The sequence below is a fragment of the Candoia aspera genome, chromosome 4 (assembly GCF_035149785.1).
Source record: "Candoia aspera isolate rCanAsp1 chromosome 4, rCanAsp1.hap2, whole genome shotgun sequence".
Classification (NCBI taxonomy): Eukaryota; Metazoa; Chordata; class Lepidosauria; order Squamata; family Boidae; genus Candoia; species Candoia aspera.
In genome coordinates, this window is record NC_086156.1 from 19,817,263 (window position 1) to 19,836,362 (window position 19,100).

At 43.1% G+C, this 19,100-nt stretch overlaps 1 protein-coding gene across 1 annotated transcript in view; it reads left to right on the forward strand.

Moving 5' to 3' along the window:
• The window catches only part of DNAJC1 (DnaJ heat shock protein family (Hsp40) member C1), a 103,015-nt gene that overhangs the window by 42,969 nt on the left and 40,946 nt on the right, over positions 1-19,100 (forward strand). The window contains exons 7-8 of the mRNA XM_063303537.1: positions 3,443-3,533; positions 14,361-14,527. Of these exons, the coding sequence (XP_063159607.1) occupies positions 3,443-3,533; positions 14,361-14,527 (258 nt within the window). The remainder of the gene's footprint in view (positions 1-3,442; positions 3,534-14,360; positions 14,528-19,100) is intronic.

Sequence of the window (19,100 nt, forward strand, 5' to 3'; positions counted from 1 at the left end):
AAGATTTCCAGCAGGGTGGTCTCAGACCAGTCGCAGACCTTTCCCGCGAGGGCTTTGAACTCCAGGGCGTAGTCAGGGACCGTGCGTGTGCCCTGTTTAAGTCTCTGGAGTGCGCTTTTCGCCCGTACTTTAGCTAGGGGGTCTTCGAAGTAGTTTTTCATCTCTTTGATGAAAGCAGGGAAGGTGGCGAGGGCGGGGGAGCTGGACTCGTACAGTTGGACGTACCAGTCCGCCGCCCTGTCTTGGAGTTTGATCGCCACGGCGGCGATCTTGTCGGCCTCGGAGTCATAGGAGTGTCCGTGCCTCCCCATGAACTCCCTAGCGTTGGTAACGAAAAACGAGAGTTTTGAGGGGGTCCCATCGAAGAAGATGGGGAAGTCCTTTGGGGCCCGGGCGTTTTGTGCGGCCCCGCCTCTCGCTTCCCGGGGTGTGGTGTCGGCCGCCTGTGCCGTCTGCTGGCTCTCCGCTGGCCCGTGTGGGTTCGGTGCTTCGCTCGGGGTGTGGGCTTGTGCGGGGACGTCGTTGGGTGGCGCGGGGGGCATAAGCGCCTGGAGCATGGTCCGGAGTTCCGTCAGCTGAGCCCGCATGGCCGCGAGTTCAGCTCGTGCCTCCTCGTCCACAGCCCGCGCCGCCGCTGGGGCCGGTTCCGTTGGCGCGTCCTCGGGGGTGGGTTGCCGGTGGGGTTCATCGTCCCTCCGCCGCGGGTCCGCTTCCTCCTCCGTCTGATGGGTGTCTCCGTCGTCCTCCTCCGTGTTGAGCACCGTGGGGCTGTCGCTCCACGCCCGTTGCTGGGGTGCGATGTGGGGCGCGGGGTCCTCCGCTGGTTTCGGAAGTCGTGCCGCTCCCTCCCGCGGTCGGGTTGCCTCCGTCGCCATCTCCCCTTGGGGTTGGAGCTGAGGCTCGGGTCGGGTGGGGTGGGCGTCCATGGCTCCGGGAGTCCGCGGTGCCTCTGGCCTCGGTCGGTCCTCCTCTGTCTCTTGCCGCGCGGCTCGCCCTCCTTGCCCGCGCCGTTCCGGCCTCATCTTGCTGGTCTTCTCGCCGTCTACTCCTCCCGCGGCTCGTTGTCGTCGGGTGGGGCTCGGCGAGGCTGAGTTTATGACTCTCAGCTTTATGTCATGCGCTGCCTACCTCTGAATAACGTTCAGACGCTGGTTTGCAAATCAGGTTCTGGTTTATTTCAGGGCAGGTACAACGTTGGTAGAAAAAAGCTGAGAGTGACAAGAGCGCGCCGGTGCGGGGTTTAAATACCCCGCGCCGGTCAGCGCCCCCTCGCTCACGGTCACGTCACCCCCCTTTGTCCCATGCGTTGCCCTGCCGTTGGTTGAGGGTTTCCAGGATCGCCCATCCTCAGGTTTCCATTCTTCTGCTGATTGCTTTCAGCTGGGCGATCCCCGTTGTATTGCCGCTGATGGCTTGGGTGGCTCCGTGATTCGTTTAGCTATTGTTTGTTAGCCGTTAGTCGTTGTGGGTTGATGGCTACTTAACTTGTGCCCCTTCACTTATTTCCTTGTCATTGTCATGTGTGCCATTGCGCTGATGACTTTAGCTCAACGGCACTCATGACAGTCTGGTCATTTGTTCCTCTGGGATGATTTGTTTGACGATTCATTTGTTTGTTATCTTGGCTTTCCATGGTATTGTCAGATGTCTTCTCCAACACTAAAGTTCAAAAGTGTCAATTTTCTTTCCATCCTGCTTCTTTAAATTCCAATTAATTCCAATCAATTCATAGCCTTTACCAGTTTTGGCTATTGAAAACTTTATTTGTTTTTCTCCTCTATTATATCATTTTCATCTGAGCCTCACTTCCAACTGACACACTACAGAGATTGACAGATACCCCTTGGAGTCTGATGTTTGGAGGTCACATAAGCAGTAATAGAGTCTGTTCCAGAATTTAGCATCAAATAATTTCAGTGTCAGAACAGTTAGAGTTAAATGCCAATTAACTCTTTCTAACCTGAACTCACAGGAAAAGCATCCATGGTTTATTAGTTCTGTCCTTTTGATATCATCTCCAAACCTCACTGTGGAAAGTCATTACTGATCATGTTTTGGTGATTTGCTAATGTGATCTAAGACCCCAGATCGCATCCAAATATTCTTGTTTGAAATGGTGCAGTTTTAGGTTGGAAAAGTAGTACTGTATAACAAACAATGCTAATACAACTGCATAGCTTTATTTTCTCTCTATTTGGGAAGTGTAAACAGCAGACCTTAAGTTTGTTATCTCAAGTGTTTAATATACAGTCTCTATCATTCTTGAATTGTGCTGAATATACATACTGTAGATCTGTTTCTCTGCAGCTTGGAGCACACACTTTATGAAGAGAGATACTATATCATGTGTCTCCATATGGTTCAAGATTCTGTTGTACCCATGATAGGAAATCCCATTTTATAACCTATTGCAGGAAAGCCTCAATTTGCAAGGGTAGAATTACTCCCCTTTCTTTCTACTTATTGACGTTAAAATGGACATGTTAGCCTGTCCTTTGTAATTTGTGTATAAGCTTGTGTTTGCCATTGGATTTAGCCTCCCAAATGCCCTAGGCCAGCCTTCCCCTCTGCAGCTGAAACTTAAAAGCTGGGGTTCATGCGGTTGGGAGGGTAGGTGGGGAAATGAAGAATCTGCAAGTTCCTCAAATGACCACCACCAACTAGTTAGCTCAGTGTTTCTCTCTAGCTAAGCCTCCCTGTAGAACAATTAGGATCTCTTCTCCCAACTTTCAATGAGATAAAATGAGATTAAGCTGCATGGTTTGTCTAGTGATTGGCAAAAGAGATTTTTTCCTAGCCTTTGTCACTTAAAGAAGCCTTAGTATAATCTTCTACTGGCAGCAGAGGAATCTAAGACTGGCTCTTAGGGTGCTAAGCGGCTGAGGCATTTGGGCTGTTGTGATATATTAGCAGTAAAACTGGCACTATGAAAACCTTCATCATTCTAAACAAAAAAGGTTTTTCCTAGATTTGTTCTGGTCACATATTGGTCCTAAATGCAGCAGATACAGTATATCAGTTTGATATATAGTTTTTGCTGAATTTACTTACAATTGTGAGTGCCTTGACTGATCTGTGCTTTTAGTTTCCAGCAAACCAAGGAACTTTGCTGGGGTGATTTGCTGCAGTGATAATTGACAGGACACATTACATACTATAGGAAACTAGTGGGCAATGTTGCGTTGCAAATCTGCAATTAAATATTTCATTCTCTTCATTACCTTTTCAATAATTAGGGCTGCAGTAGCTTATTCCTAAAATATATCTTTAGAATTTGTTTTGATTATGCTGCATTGCTATTAACAAATTTCACTCTTTAATATTCTAATTTTTTTCTAAAGAAAATGATTGCTAGGCTTGAAATGAATTGTGTAAAACTTTAAACTTATGCTTTTCAGAGTTGGTCTCTCTGAAATGCTAATATCATTGCATTTTCTTAAAGGAGGCCAGGCAACTCTACGTAGAATATAAAGAAACAAAAATAAAAGAGAAAGAAGAGGCTTTGGCAAGAGCTGAACTGGAAACACTTCAGAGTGAGTTTTTTTTTAGTGCAGTTTTTATTGCATTTATCCTTTCTAAAATGGTATGTGTGGGAGGCGGGGGGTGGGTGGGTTTTCCACCTATCTCAGCATGTCCCATTTTCTACACAGATGGAGTCTAACTGAAATCTAATTCTATAGATGCAGTCAGATTCCATCTGTGCAGAAAATGGGTTTACTAGGGATCAGATTAACTGCAGTATGAAATTCCCAAAGTTACTTCTGAATTCCTGTTGTCTTATTGCATTCAAATCAATTAGTCAGGTAAGAAACAAAGTTGGGTAAAACACCAGAGAAGTATTAATAATTCCAAAATATATCACTTTAGATAATGTCCTGAAGAAACAGCAATCACTGCAAGCTTCTCTTGATTTTGTGCCTTCCTGGAAAAAAATAAAGTAATTGCTAGTAAAGTTTATAGCAGTTCCAAATTGGTTTGACTACTAAGCACTATAAAATGTGCTCAAAATGATGTGCACCTATAGAAAATGTTGCCGGGCATAACTTTCAAAGAAAATATGTGATCCCTTTGATGTTTTGAAGTAGAACTTGTGAGACTTCTCTCATCTGATTTGCCTTGATTTAATTGCAATATGTAAGCTGCTTGCTGTGTAGAAAAGCTGTGAATATTTTTTCTCCTCTTCCTCCTCCTATTTATTGTATAATTGTTTTGCATCATAAAAATGCTTGGCAATATTATTCTGCAGGTATTATTGCCTCTTGATGGTACTGTAGATTTTCCAGTTTGCCCATTTCTGTCATATTAAGAGGGAGTAGGCAACATGATGACTTCAGGTACCAGTATCCCCCTGGACAATCTCCCATAGTACCCACCAGACTCCATGCCCAACTGACTTTTTTAAAAGGTTAGTTTAATTTTTTAAAGAATAGAAAGCTGGAAATTTGCAAAGCAAAACACTAGGCTATAGCATTGTAGTTTTTTCAGCCATGCCTTTGGGCACCAGAAAGGTTCTTTAGGATAGTAGAGAGCATCCTGTGAGGTAGTTCATCCTCTGGTGAATGGATCTTTTTCTGATCAGCCATGCCAATCATAGCTGCGGTTTACTGAACAGGCAGTTTCCCATAGCAGCTATTTTGTTGTGCAGAGGGGGCATGTTGCGGACCCCGTCTGTAAAAGAATTCCATCTGGCAGGGTCCAGGAAACAGGCCTTCTCTGCAGTAGCTCCTGCCCTCTGCAACATTCTTCCCCTGGAGGTGAGAAAAGCCCACCCCATTCCTGACTTCCATAAAAAATTAAAAACCTGGTTTTGTCAGCATGCCTGGTGCTGGAAGGGTCACAGTCATTCCTGGGGCCCTAGAATGCCCTATAATGGCCCTATAATGGCCCTTTACTCACAGTCTGATAGAGGACTTTTAGCCATCTGGATTTTATCATATTTTATATTTTATTGTTTGTTTATATTCATATTTATTGTATTTATAATTGCATTGAATTTTAAACTTTGCTATTATTGTAAACTGCCCAGAGTCCCTCCTTTGGAGGGAGATGGGCGGTGATAAAATTTGGTAAATAAATAAATTTTGTAAGTATTTCTGCCAGATGTTCTGAAAATTCCAAATGTGTTCATAGTCCAAAAAAGTTGCCTACTCCTCCCATGAATTTATCTATTTCCAGCCACGTATATCACATGCTATGATAACAAACCCCAGTATGAATTTATTTCATTTATGGCTACCTTTTATCTCCGTATGGCTTCGCTCTACCCCCAACTCGGTTTTTATTTGTTTATTTTGTTCTATAGAATGGAAAGTAAGGCATCAGGCTATTAATCAATTTCAAGTAGTTTTATATTGCTACATTTCTAGGAGGTTTACAAGCAAAACACCAAAACAATGAAAACCATAAACATCATGATAACTATCAAAAATCAGTAAAATTTAAAATAGCTGACTACCAGTCAGATAGGAAACATAGCATAATGTTCATCTCCAAAAGCTTGTCAGAAAAAAACCCATTTCCATTGCTTTCTGGAAGCTGGCTAAACTGGGTGCTAGAAGGATCTTGGTATGGAAGCATATTCCAGAGAGTCAGGGCAGCAGTAGAGAAATACAATGAAACAAGGTTATAAGGACTTGCAGTGAAATCTTAGGGAGTCTTAATTGGGTAAATAATACCTTTACTAGTAATTGATATACTGATATAACAGAAAGTAAAATATATAAATTACTACTAAAGCTGCTGCCCATTGGTTTTTATTTTATTACCTTTCTGCAAGCAGCTCGCAATGACTAGCAGTGGTTATCTCGACTTTCTTACTTTATCCCAACATTTATTTTGCAAGGTCGAGTAGCATGAGACAATTGACCATCCCAAGGTATATCTTTCTATAATGCATACTGCTTCAGGGGTAGTTCTTGCTGAATTAGGACTTGTCATGAGTACTGATGGCGAGCTGCAAGGGGCCTCTATCCAGGGGGGGAGACACATGTGTAGTACTGAGGAATTAAGCAGCCATTCAAAGAGACACAGATCAGACCCGCCTTAACTTTCGGGGTTTATCTGTCTGGGTTTTTCCCACGCTTCTTCATTTTGTTAGGATTCTGTTTAACGTAGCAGTAATAAACACTAGAGACCTACTCCTCGTCTCAGCGTGATTTCTGACTGTTAGGACAGGACTACCCATCAGCAAGATGGTTGATGGATTTTGATTTCACTATATGAACAACTGCACGTAACGCAATACTTTTCTTCTTGGAAATAAATTACAGCCTTTCTTCTGTGGGAGAAAGCTAAGGGCTGCTAAGAGAACACCAGTGTGTAAGAGGTGAAACCCATTCATTGAGAATCAAGCTTTCTGTCATCCATAAAACCTTCCAGTGTTCAGTGTTTTGATGTATGGAAGGGTAGTGGTAAGCAACCTGCTGCCCTTCCGTTGTTTTGAACTTCAACTTTCTTTGACCTTAGTTGGCATTGATAATGCCAAGGGATTGTGGGAGTTGTAGTCAAAGGATTTGGAGGATATCAAATAGGATATCCCTTTAGTAGAGTATTATAGAAAGTGTAACGATTGCCTAAACCCAAATACTCAGTCTCACAAGCTCGGGCTTAAAGATAACTGATTTATTAAAGGAATAGTATGCAAATACAGAGAAAGCTGAGAATGAGCAAAAGCGCGCCAAATACAAACTTAAAAGCTTTGCTTGTAAGCAGATCCCGCCCCATCGCCCGTCAGGACGCTCCCCCTCCCAGGTGCTAGAAGCTGTTAGACGCGCCTGGGAAAGTAACCTTGAACAGGAGCGCAAACCCAAACATGCATTCCAAGCCCTCCAAACAACGGAGGGCGAAGGAATGGAAAAACCCCGGGCGAAGGAACACGGAACAGAAGAAGACATGTGAAACGTTACAATGTTAACCAGACATTGGAATGGGAACATGACATATTGCCCCCCCAAAAGAAACTAAGGAGCCGGCTTGTCAGGATAGGCAGAGTGGAATTGGGTGACGAGATGAGGGGAATGGACGTCTGGAGCAGCAACCCATTCAGGATGAGGGAAATGTTTCCAGCGGACGAGGTACTGCAAGCGGGAGCGTAGGCGGCGGGAGTCGAGGATGGATGCCACTTCGAAGTGTTGCTGGTTGTCAATCATGAGGGGAGGTGGAGGAATGGGTTGTGGATGCCAACGGTCCGACGACAGGCAGTGTTTGAGTAAACTACAATGGAAAACAGGGTGTAAACGTTTAAGGTTGTGGGGCAGATCAAGTTTAAATGTAACAGGGTTGAGCTGAGCAACAATTGGAAAAGGGCCGACAAATTTAGGGCCAAGTTTCTTAGACGGTTGGAGAGACTTAATAAATTTAGTTGATAAGTAGACTTTATCCCCGACCACAAAGGATGGTTCCGGGGAACGCTTTGCATCGGCATGGCGTTTATAGGCAGCCTGGGCATGGTGAAGAGCCAGTAAAATATTAGACCATGAGTCTTTAAGAGAGTCTGCCCATTCAGCAAGGGTGGCAGGTAGCGGTTGAGGATGAGGAAGTTCAGGAATAGGAACAAAGTCACGTCCAAAAACTGTTTTAAAGGGAACTTGGCCAGTGGTTTGATGAACGGAATTGTTGTAAGCGACTTCAGCAAATGGGAGTAAATCGACCCAGTTGTCTTGTTGGTAGTTAACAAAAGCCCTGAGATATTGTTCTAATGTAGAATTAACCGCCTCTGTAGATCCGTCCGTCTCCGGATGCCAGGCGGTGGAAAGCGACTGTTTTGTACCTAAAAGTTTTAAAAATGCCCGCCAAAATTGTGACGTAAATTGTGTACCTCTGTCAGTCACCAAACGGGCGGGGATACCGTGGAGGCGGTAGACGTGGATGAGGAAGAGGCGTGCCAGCTGTTGGGCGGTGGGGATAGAAGCGCAGGGGATAAAGTGGGCTTGTTTGGAGAAAAAGTCTTTGACGACCCAAATGACAGTTTTGCGTTGACTAGGGGGTAGATCAACAATAAAGTCCATGGAAATGTCCTGCCAAGGGACAGATGGAGTGGCAACAGGTTGAAGGAGACCTTGGGGTTTCCCTGGTTTGCGCTTTATCGCCGCACATACAGGGCAGGCAGTGACATACTCCTTTAAATCCTTGAGTAAAGTTGGCCACCAGAATTGCCGGCGAACAAGGTGTAAAGTTTTTACGTAGCCAAAGTGTCCAGCTAGCTTGTCATCGTGGCAGCGCTGGAGGATGGGTTTTCGCATTGCCTCGGGGATATAGAGACGATCGTTGCGCCAGGCAAAACCATCGGTGAAAGTTAAAATGTGTCTATTGGTTTGCAACCAAGTATCTGTTTTTAGGTGGGAAAGCAACTGTTGTTGCAAATCGGAAGGAATTGACAAGTGTGGCGAGCGGCTGGAAGGCAAAGTGGCTGGAGGCTGATTTGCTTGCGCTCGGGTTTGGCTGCGAGTTACTGCCGCCAAACTTAATTGTTTGTCGGTCCAGACGGTACCTTGGACCGTTGGCCCTGGGCCAGCATCTTGGGGTCTGCGTGAGAGTGCATCAGCTAAAAAGTTTTTCTTGCCAGGGATAAATTTAAGGGTGAAGTCGAAGCGGCTGAAAAACTCAGCCCAGCGGAGCTGTTTGGGACTGAGTTTTCGACTGGTGCTTAGAGCTTCCAGGTTTTTATGGTCAGTCCAGACTTCAAAAGGGATTGAAGTGCCTTCCAATAGGTGTCGCCATGTTTCTAAAGCCGTTTTTACAGCAAAAGCCTCTTTTTCCCAAACGTGCCATCTTCTCTCCGTTTCAGTGAATTTGCGAGAGAGGTAGGCACAGGGTTTTAAAGCGCCAGATTGGTCAGCTTGTAGCAGAATTGCTCCTATGGAAAAATCCGAAGCGTCCACTTGTAGAACGAAAGGTTTAAAGGGGTTTGGATGCTGTAAAATTGGTTCTGTGGTAAAGATTTGTTTGAGCGCTTCGAACGCTTGCTGACAGGCAGGAGTCCATTTAAGGAGTGCGCCTGGGTTCTTTGAACGTCGCGTATCCCCCTGTCCTTTAGTTTTTAACAGTTCAGTAAGGGGGAGGGCGATTTCTGCAAAATTTTGAGCGAATGCCCGATAGAAATTAGAGAATCCAAGGAAACTTTGTAATTGTCTCCTGGTACGGGGAGGCTCCCATGCTACAATAGCTTCTACTTTTGCAGGGTCCATTTCAATGCCCTGAGCTGAAATTCGGTACCCTAGGTAATCAATTTGCGACTGATGAAATGCACATTTTGACAATTTTGCGTACAACTCTGCCTTTTTCAACTTAGCCAGTACCTGACTCACCAAGTGGATATGTTCTGACATGGTTTCAGTATAAATCAATACATCATCCAAATATACCAGTACCCCCTTAAATAGGTGGTCATGCAAGACCTCATTGATTAGTTGCATAAAAACCCCAGGTGCCCCAGACAAACCGAATGGTAAGACCTTATATTGGAAAGCCCCAAGAGGACAGTTAAACGCTGTTTTCCACTCATCCCCTTTCCTTATGCGAATGCGAAAATACGCTTCTCTCAAATCCAGTTTTGAGAAAATTTTGCCCCTGGCCAGATGTGATAACATATCTTTGATCAGGGGCAAAGGATATTTATTTAATATTGAGACCGCATTGAGCCCGCGGAAATCGGTACAAAGCCTTAAAGACCCATCCTTTTTTGGCCGAAATAGGACAGGAGCTCCTACCGGGGAATTTGCCGGCTCAATGAAACCTCTAGCCAGGTTTTTGTCGATGAACTCCCTTAGCGTGGTAAGCTCTTTGGGAGACATGGGGTATATTTTTGGGTGAGGCAATTTTACATTTGGTAAAAATTCAATGGCACAGTCCGTTTTCCGGTGGGGTGGTAAGCGATCCGCTTCCTTTTCCCCAAATACTTCAGCAAACTCCTGATACTGATTGGGTAGTCCCTCAAGAGGTTGAAGCGTTTGTACAGTGGTATACGCTACCCCTCCACCCTCCATGTCCTCCAGTAGGTCCTTTTCGGGTACTTTATAAAATCCATCTGCAAACGTCACAGTTCTATGTAGCCAGTTGATGAAAGGGTTTTGTTGCACAAACCAAGGCATCCCCAAGATTACCAGAGGACCCCCCACTGGAGCTACCACAAATGGCAGCTTTTCCTGATGGGAGCCCATCTGCAAGGCGACCAGTCCCGTAGAAAGATTGACTGCTTTCCCTCCCGCCATAGTTCCATCCAATTGGGTGAAAATCATGGGTCTTGGCAAAGGGAACGTGGGCAGTTCCAGAGCCGCTACTACATCAGGGTGCATTAGGGAACGGGAGCAACCCGAGTCTAGCATGGCCCACACTTCCACTGTTTTGGTTTTTGAGCTCAGTTTAACTTTAACAGTCAGTGTGGGGAAGTTTCCACTCACCGAATCATGGTTACGCCCGGTTTCTTCCACCTGCCCTAGGGCGCCCTTCAGGGCAGGTGGTAGGCTTTTCCCGCCGGCTGCTCGAACTGCAACTCTTCCTCCTCTTCCCCGAAGGGTAGGTCGGAGGGGTCCAGTTCTGCGAGGGCTGCCTTCAGTTTCCGCGGTGGCACAGGAGCAGACGTCTTTACCGTGGGTTTCGTCTGTCGTTCCTCTGGACGGCGTCTCGGGCACGACGTGGCTCGATGCCCTTCTTTCCCACATCGGAGGCACTGACCCTTGGAGAACCGTTGTTCCCTCTCTTCTTCCCAGGTTTTCGGTTTGGGGCGGCTGGCAAGTCCAGATGTGCGCGCCCCTCTAGCGAGACGTGTTTGTCTAAGCTCTTTGGTATGGGCATAGGTTCGTAGGGCATTTTCTGCGCTTCCTGCCAACTGAATCCACCCATATAGCGTTTTAGGGTCATCTCTGCCCAGAGCCCATCGAAGGATTTCGGGTTCAAGCCCCTGCTTGAACAATTCGATGATTGTTGGCTCGGACCAGTCTTCCACTTTTCCTGCCAAAGCTTTAAACTCCAACGCATATTTGGCAACTGAGAGGGACCCTTGGTAGATTTTCCGCAGGTCATTTTTGGCCGTTTCTTGAGCTAGGGGGTCTTCGAAATGCTCCTTAAGTGCCCACAAAAAGTCATCGAAGTCCTCTAACTCAGTTGCCTCAGCTTGGCATAGTTGCACATACCAATCCGCTGCCTTTCCTCTCAGCTTGTTGGCAATGAAATTGACCTTGCCATGTTCAGACCGAAAGTTTCGACCCCAATCTTCAATGTAGTGCTTGGCATTGGTAATAAAGAAGGAGAGCGTTGTGGGATCCCCATCGAACTTCACTCCAAATGGTGGGAAGGTTCTTGCCGGCTCAGCTGGCTGTGGCGGTGCCGCGAATGTCAGCGTGCGCCGAGCCCCCATGGGTGGTCGATCCCTAGGAGGTCTTGCCTCTCGCTCCCCCCCTTGACGGTCTGATCGAATCTTGCTTCTCCCCCGGGTCGACATGGTACTATGCCTGGGGTACTGTGACGGCTCTTCTTCCCAATCCTCCGGGGTGGGCTCTACCTCTCTGGGTAGATCCTCTTTGGGTAGATCCTTGAGGATCGTCACTATTAAATCCATTTTATCTTCTAATGCCCTCATGCGGGCCGGAGTGACCGGCTCCTCCGAGGGTTGGTTGGTTACCACCACTCGCGGTGACAAGGGGACTTCATGCTCCCAGGTCAACTGTGGAGACCCCCTCCCCTGTACTCTTTCCATGACAGTTCTATGTTCACTCCTGAGACTCTCCTGCATGGATATCAGCAGCTCGTCCAATTGGATATCTCGCAACTCCCGACGTGCTGCTCTTTGCACTCTCGAAGTTAGCACTGGCCGACTTTTGGCCGCCTCCCGCTCTTCTTCGCTTCCCTCACTTGCGCGAAGTTGAGGTTCTGTCATCGCTAGCGTTCCCTCTTATCCAATGATTGGATGGGGCTAGCGGTAAATGGATAAAATGATTCTCAGCTTTATGTAACGATTGCCTAAACCCAAATACTCAGTCTCACAAGCTCGGGCTTAAAGATAACTGATTTATTAAAGGAATAGTATGCAAATACAGAGAAAGCTGAGAATGAGCAAAAGCGCGCCAAATACAAACTTAAAAGCTTTGCTTGTAAGCAGATCCCGCCCCATCGCCCGTCAGGACGCTCCCCCTCCCAGGTGCTAGAAGCTGTTAGACGCGCCTGGGAAAGTAACCTTGAACAGGAGCGCAAACCCAAACATGCATTCCAAGCCCTCCAAACAACGGAGGGCGAAGGAATGGAAAAACCCCGGGCGAAGGAACACGGAACAGAAGAAGACATGTGAAACGTTACAATGTTAACCAGACATTGGAATGGGAACATGACAGAAAGTCTGTTTGGCCTCAAAAACAAAATATCGTTTAATAGACAGAAAATGAACTATATGCTCCTCTCTGTTTCCTGAGTCATGAAGAGATCTAAAATATTTATGTCTTGTGTAGTGTTGTGGAACCTGTGAGGTGTAATGGCTGACTTTGAGCCAGTCACTAGCTCTCAGCACAGTCACTTGACAGAACTGTTGGTGTGGGGAAAATTGGAGGAAGGAATGCTGTGTATGTACCATGTAGGAAAGGTGGGACATAAATTTAATGCATGCATGTATGCATGAATGAATACATAAATTTTGAACTAGATAAACGATATTTAGTCTTCAGTATAATTCAGAAAACTAGACAACTTTAAGCCATGATTTCTGAATTGTGAAAATTGATTATTGCTTTTTTCTCTTTGAATTGAATTCCTAGATCGGGAGGCACTGATGATGGCCAGTTAGGCCTTTGTTATCTCCCGATTGGGCTATTGCAACATGCTCTACATGGCACTGTCCTTGAAGGGCATTCAGAAGCTTCAGCTGGTCTAAGATGCAATGGCACATGCTGTTTGGGGTGCACCATGATACACTAACATAACACTGCTGTTACATGAGTTGTACTGGCTGCTAGTGGGCTTCCAGGTACAAATTAAGGTAGAGGTTGTCATCTTTAAAGCCCCACATAGGATGTGGGTAGGTTACTTGTAGGACTATGTATGGTTTGATGGTTTCTGCCCACCCCTCTAATTCTAGCAGAGTGGGCATGCTCTGGATCCCATCTGTGAAGCAGTGTCACCTGGTGGGCCCCAGGAAGTGTGCCTTCTCTGCCATGGTGCCTATCTTGTGGAACAGCCTCCCCCCAAGTTATGAATAGTCCCAACCATCTTGGCCTTTCAGAAGACTGTGAAGCCCTGGCTCTTCCCCCAGGCACTGGGACCAGGATATTGATGGAGATCTGGTGTGGATGTGATTTGTTTGATGAGCTTACAGTGTGAATCCTAGTGACCCACTGTGTTCCTCTCACAGCTCTGTCTGAAGAGGAGTAAAGAAAGAGGAGAGATCACAACTGAGATTTGAGCATGTAATATGAAATCATAGTTGAACATTCTCAACATGTTGAGAAGTTTCTTGTCATATAGAAGTTATCTTTACCAACAAAAATCTAGCTTCTTTTATTTGTTTTCGTGATATGCCTTATTTATTACGTGAACAGAAATATATTTCAGTTAGAAATCTAAGTATACATCTTTCTAGAGACTTGACTGAGCTTACCACTTTGATTTTTTAAAATTTGTTTTAATTATTTTGTACTATACTGTTCCTGTTCCAATACACATTAAGAACTAGGGTTGTAAGGAACAATACTATAGAAGAAATATTTGAAATACATAACATGAAAAAGAACACTTGCCATTTTTAGTACTTTTCTTGTGTTGTATTTTTGTAATCTGTATAATCTAAAAAGTATTTTAGTCTTAGCCCCATATTCCATATTTCAGATTGTGCAGGGTTGGAGTCTCAGATGCTGAAAAAGCTGGCTTCTGATTTTTTTCTTATCTTCACCATATAGACAACTTATATTTGAACAATTAGATGTAATATGAGATTGTGTTTGTAATATGTGGCCATCCAGAGTAATTTCTATTTTCATTATAGCCTCTGTAATTACAAAACTCATGGAGCATATGGGGGCTGTGCCCCCTTTTATTAGTGTGCTAGTTTCTAAGTTGTAACTCCTCCTACTTGTCATTCCTTCTGTGACAGCCACACTGCGTCTCCAATTGTTTAGAAGTATGCTGCCATGATTCCAGTGACACTGAATTTGTGAAAAGTTCACTTCTGAAGAAACACAATACTTGATTAGTGAAATAAAAATTCTCTGCTTATTTACTGTCTAAAATTCAAAGTGTTGCTGTCTCAAATAGCCCTTTTTTCTCCAGCTGTTTTCTATATGTATGAAAATAGCATCTTGGAAATATTTGAGTGCAGTAGGTATCTAATCATGCTTTTGGCCAGAATTTGTCATTGAAATATTTTTAAATATTTTTTACAGAGGAAAAGAAACCTAAAATCAAGAAACAAAAATCTGAATTTCCTGTATATACCATGGCAGAAACAAATGCATATATACCATCATATGATCATGGAACTTCTATTGAAGAAATTGAGGAACAGATGGATGATTGGTTGGAAGATAGGAATAAATCACTCAAAAAGAAGGCAAGTATACATTCGTTCTAAAAGGAAAGAGAAGAGTGAACACCGGGCAGGGAATTATACATTGACATATTTATATTCTAATATTTGTAGGTTGCATTTGAACAGACAGTCAAAATAATGGCTACCAAATGTGATAAAGGCAAATTCTCTCTGGTATAGCAGGTCAGGGCTGAATACTTAATATGTATTTCTGTCTAATATTTGAGTGTAAGGATATGTCTGAACCAACTATTTTTTTGTAGAATGAGTATTACTAGAACAATTGTGATAGTTCTGTAGGGGTTTCTTTAGTCATCTTTATTCTTTGAAATATTCTTATCAGGATGAGAAGTAACATTGAGTGAACGCTCCTTTCTTCCGGGCATAAAAGAGAAGTTGGTAGAGTTTTATTGAGCTCTGTGAAGCCAAGTTGTTTGAATTATCTGGAAAGAGTTAGGGTTCAATCTTTTAAACCATGGATTTATAGGACACAAACACCCACCTCTAGACGATGTCTGTGGAAACTTAATATTAAATTAAAATGAATTGTACTTATTAAAATGGCTAAAATGTGTTGAGATTTCAGTGCACATTCTAGAAATCTTGTGAGATTTCAGCCATGTTTGTTAGTTGTAGGTATCTATACCATTTAATACACTTGTAGACAGGCTTGTGGTTGCATTTACTTGTCATCTCCCAGGACTTCGTACACAACAACCTTCTCCACTGTGGTACTTCACAGATTTGCAAGATAACACCCCACATAATATTCAGCCAATTCAGCAGACCACTGGCTGAAAACTAAGGGAGTGTGTCTGGAGAGCCTTCATTCTTCATCTTGAAGATGAAGGGTATCTTGTGCTGTGGTTTCGTATTTGCACATTCTCCCTGTTGTATGATGAGATGTTGCAAGATTCTCATTCCCTTGTAATTTTTTAAATTATCATGATATATCAGGAAACAGACTGAATAAAGGTATACCTTATTAGTTCAAAAGTTAATGCTGTTTGTATTGTAGTTTGCTACCATATGCAAACTGTGTTATATCCGGCATTGCAGATGTTAGACCTGCTCCTGTAACAATGTGTGGGCCCAAGTTGAAGTGCTGAGAAGTGGAAATGTGTAGGGGTGAATGGTTTGTTTGGCACTAAAGAGGTGGACATTCCTAAAAGATGAAAGGCAGATGAATTCTAGGTGTCTCTCTGTATGAGCACAATAAGACAACCATGATTGGCAGCAATTCATTTACCACACACTAAGGAAGTGAATCTTGGACTCTGCAGGGAAGCCAAAATGACCATTATCTTGGATTTCCAGAGCGTATTACCAGTTACCAATGCATGAAGAAAACTCCACACTTTTCAAAATTTAAAAACTATTAATGAGCCATGTGCCTTTTGCTGAGGGCTTTATAAGGTTAGGTCATCTGGTATTTCCTGGTGACCAGTAATGCAGTAGGTTTGGAGAGCTTAATTAAGATATTTCCAAACACACTGAACCTTTTAAAAATCATGTAACTTTTTTTCTCACATGGCAAAACTTCACAAGTATAATTCATAGTCAAAATATATAGAAAAAAAAATCTTTTGTCCTATGTTTTTAATAGAATAAATTTACTTTAAATGAACAATTGGTAAGGAGACATCTGAATGGACAAAATATTTGCATTGTAAGTTTATGGAAGCTTTTTGAATTATTTTAGCCAATTCAAAGACATTTCCATGTTTGTTTTCAATTTCTTGGCTGAACTAATGCAGTGCAACAATCTGCCCAACACATTTGTTTCAGAATACTGCAAAATGATGACCATAGAATAATGTCATAGGACCACAAGTAGTTGTTCCTTTGTGGAAGTAGCCAAGCAACCACAAGTGGATGCAGTGATAATTTATCCACCGTTAGTATTTCTCAGTATGTCAATACAACCTCAATAACTAGCTCAAGACTGAATGAAGTACTGTAGTGAGCAACACACGGGCAACAGGAAATCTAACTGGCTTGTATCCTATGCTGTTAAAATGATATACTAATTCTAGATTTTTTTTAAAAAATGGTTATTAAAATAAAGTGTCATGTTTAAAGAAGCATTAAGATATTTAAACTTGGAAGCTAGGTTTCAGATTCTTGGCATATGTACATAGGCTTCTGTTCTTTTAAAGCTATCTCCATATGTGGTTTCAGAGGCTACTTTTAAAGTTCTCTGATCTGTCAGCCATTTCAGACAACTTGGTATCTGTGTATACTTTTCCATCTCAACCAGAATTGATACATTTATGAACAAACATTGTTTTATGTTGGGGTAAAATGAACCCACATATAGCTGTAATGCATATATATTTTCAGAAATAAGAGCAGTTTTGAATCTAATAATTCAATGTGAGCTGAGAAAATGTCAGAAAAGCAACTAAATGTGTTGCTGTAGGCAATTTTGGCAGCAGCCTTCAAGTAGTGAGCCTAGCCCAGTGAAGAGACGGACTCTTATTTGGACGCTTGAAACTATTTATATTTAAAGTTTGTAACTGAGTATCTGACAGTATATTCATATGCCATGCTAATCCAGAATTCTGGCTTTAATGAAATGATCACTTAGCTCCTTGTGGTTTGCACGAAATCTCATGCCTTCCATGATTTATTTAGTATGGCATTCCAACCATGATCCATTTCTCAGAAGCCAAGACCTAGAAGCCAAATGCAAATCATGGTTAAGAAGGAAACAATCCAGAACTTCTTTGCATAGTATACTAAACAAACCATGGTTTGTTTAGAAGCTCTATTAGGAGGAGGAATCAAGCTGGTGCAATGAAGTGGTAGTGTTTTTAATGAATAAACTGTACAACCTTTTTATTAGCTACAGTTCAGTAGGGTAAAGGAAGCCAGAACTATAATATATTTGGATGTTATGATGGGGAAGAAGTTGTGTTCCGGTTTTTTGCAGTAGTATATCTAGGCTAATTGATATTTTTGAAGGGATTTTTTTTAAGTTGTGCCCAAAGGACATGGGAGCAATTGCCTAGGGTCTAAAGAGTGCCCAACGTCTCCTTGTTTTCCTTTTTAAAGAATAATATTGGTTTAAAGAGCTATCATATTGTATAGCTCTCCTTGTTTTGAATTCATAATTCACATTTACTTCCTAAGTTTGTCTCCTCTGTGCATGTTATTTCTACTAAACAAGAAGAAGGTGGATACTAAGGAATATTACTGTATATGGTTTGGTTCAGGTTTCCATCCTCAGCTCTTTCTTCACCCTTATGATCATGAACTTATCTGCCTCTTAATTTTTTTTTGCCTATGGCTAATCCTGTCCTCACCCATCATTGGTTTTGCTGTTGGCAGCTGCCCTTCTTCTGTCTCATAAACCCTCACATGTAGCTATTTCTTGGTTTTAATGCAAGAAGTGCAACTTCATTGGGCTGAGAGCTTGGACTGCCTTTGAACAAAAGGGTGGGGGCTCCCATGAAATGATTTTAAAGGTGGATGGCGAATGAAAATTAATTAATTAATTAATTAATTTAGTCCCCGCCCATCTCCTCCCATTGGGGGACTCTGGGCAGTTTACAACAAAATAATCAATTGAAACAACAGACATACAATATAAATACAATATGTAAATATAAAATTACTCTTAATAAATAAATATAAAAATAAGGGTAAAAAAGTAAAAAGGCCAAGTAGCAGAAGAATCTGATACAGCCCATATTTGGGAGGACTGGTCTAAGATACCAAATTAAATACTTAAAGCTGTTTTAAAACAAATTAATAATAATCAGTGTTATAGTAAGCCTTATCCCTTCATATCTCAATTGATTTCCAGGTTTAAAAATAAATTAAGAAGGTTGCAAGCAAAATGCTCACTCTCTGGTAAATCTTCTCTCGTACAGAGCATGCAAAGAGATGTAGCAGTGTTGTGGGGGGGGTTGCTGCTTAGCAAGAAAATTGGCGGGGGGGCAGTGTTCACACTTTCCCCAGCGGTCTGTGTGTGGTCCTTGGCTTCCATAGAAAGGCTGGTGTCTTTGTATATCCTATTAATATGCCTATCAGACTATTCTTGTTGCCATTTAATTGCATGTCTATCACCCATCTAAAAGGCCATTGTACAGGTAGTCCTTGGTTACTGAGATTTGTTCAGTGACCGTTCAAAGTTACAACAGTGCTGGAAAAGGAGACTTACAATGGGTCCTCGGAGTTGCAGCCGTCACAGCGTCCCCATGGTCACATGATCACAATTTGGGTGCTTGGCAACCAGTGCACATTTAACAATGGTTGCAGCATCCCGCAGTCATGTGATCACCACTTGTGACCTTCATAGCCAGCTTTTGACAAGCAAAGTCAATGGGGAAGCTGGCAGGAAGTCGCAATTTGCAGTCATGTGATGTCGCGTTTAATCCCACAGGATTCATTTAACAACGACAGCTGGTAAGTAAAGATCAGCTTTAGATTTTGTTGCACTACTTAATGTTTTGATAGTATTGGAACTGCTGAGGCAAATACAGCCTTAGAATTACAGAATGGAAGGGTTGGAAGACACAGAGGTCATCTGATTCACCTCCCTGCCCAGTGCAGGAGTCTACTGAATCCATCCAGCCTAATCTCCAGC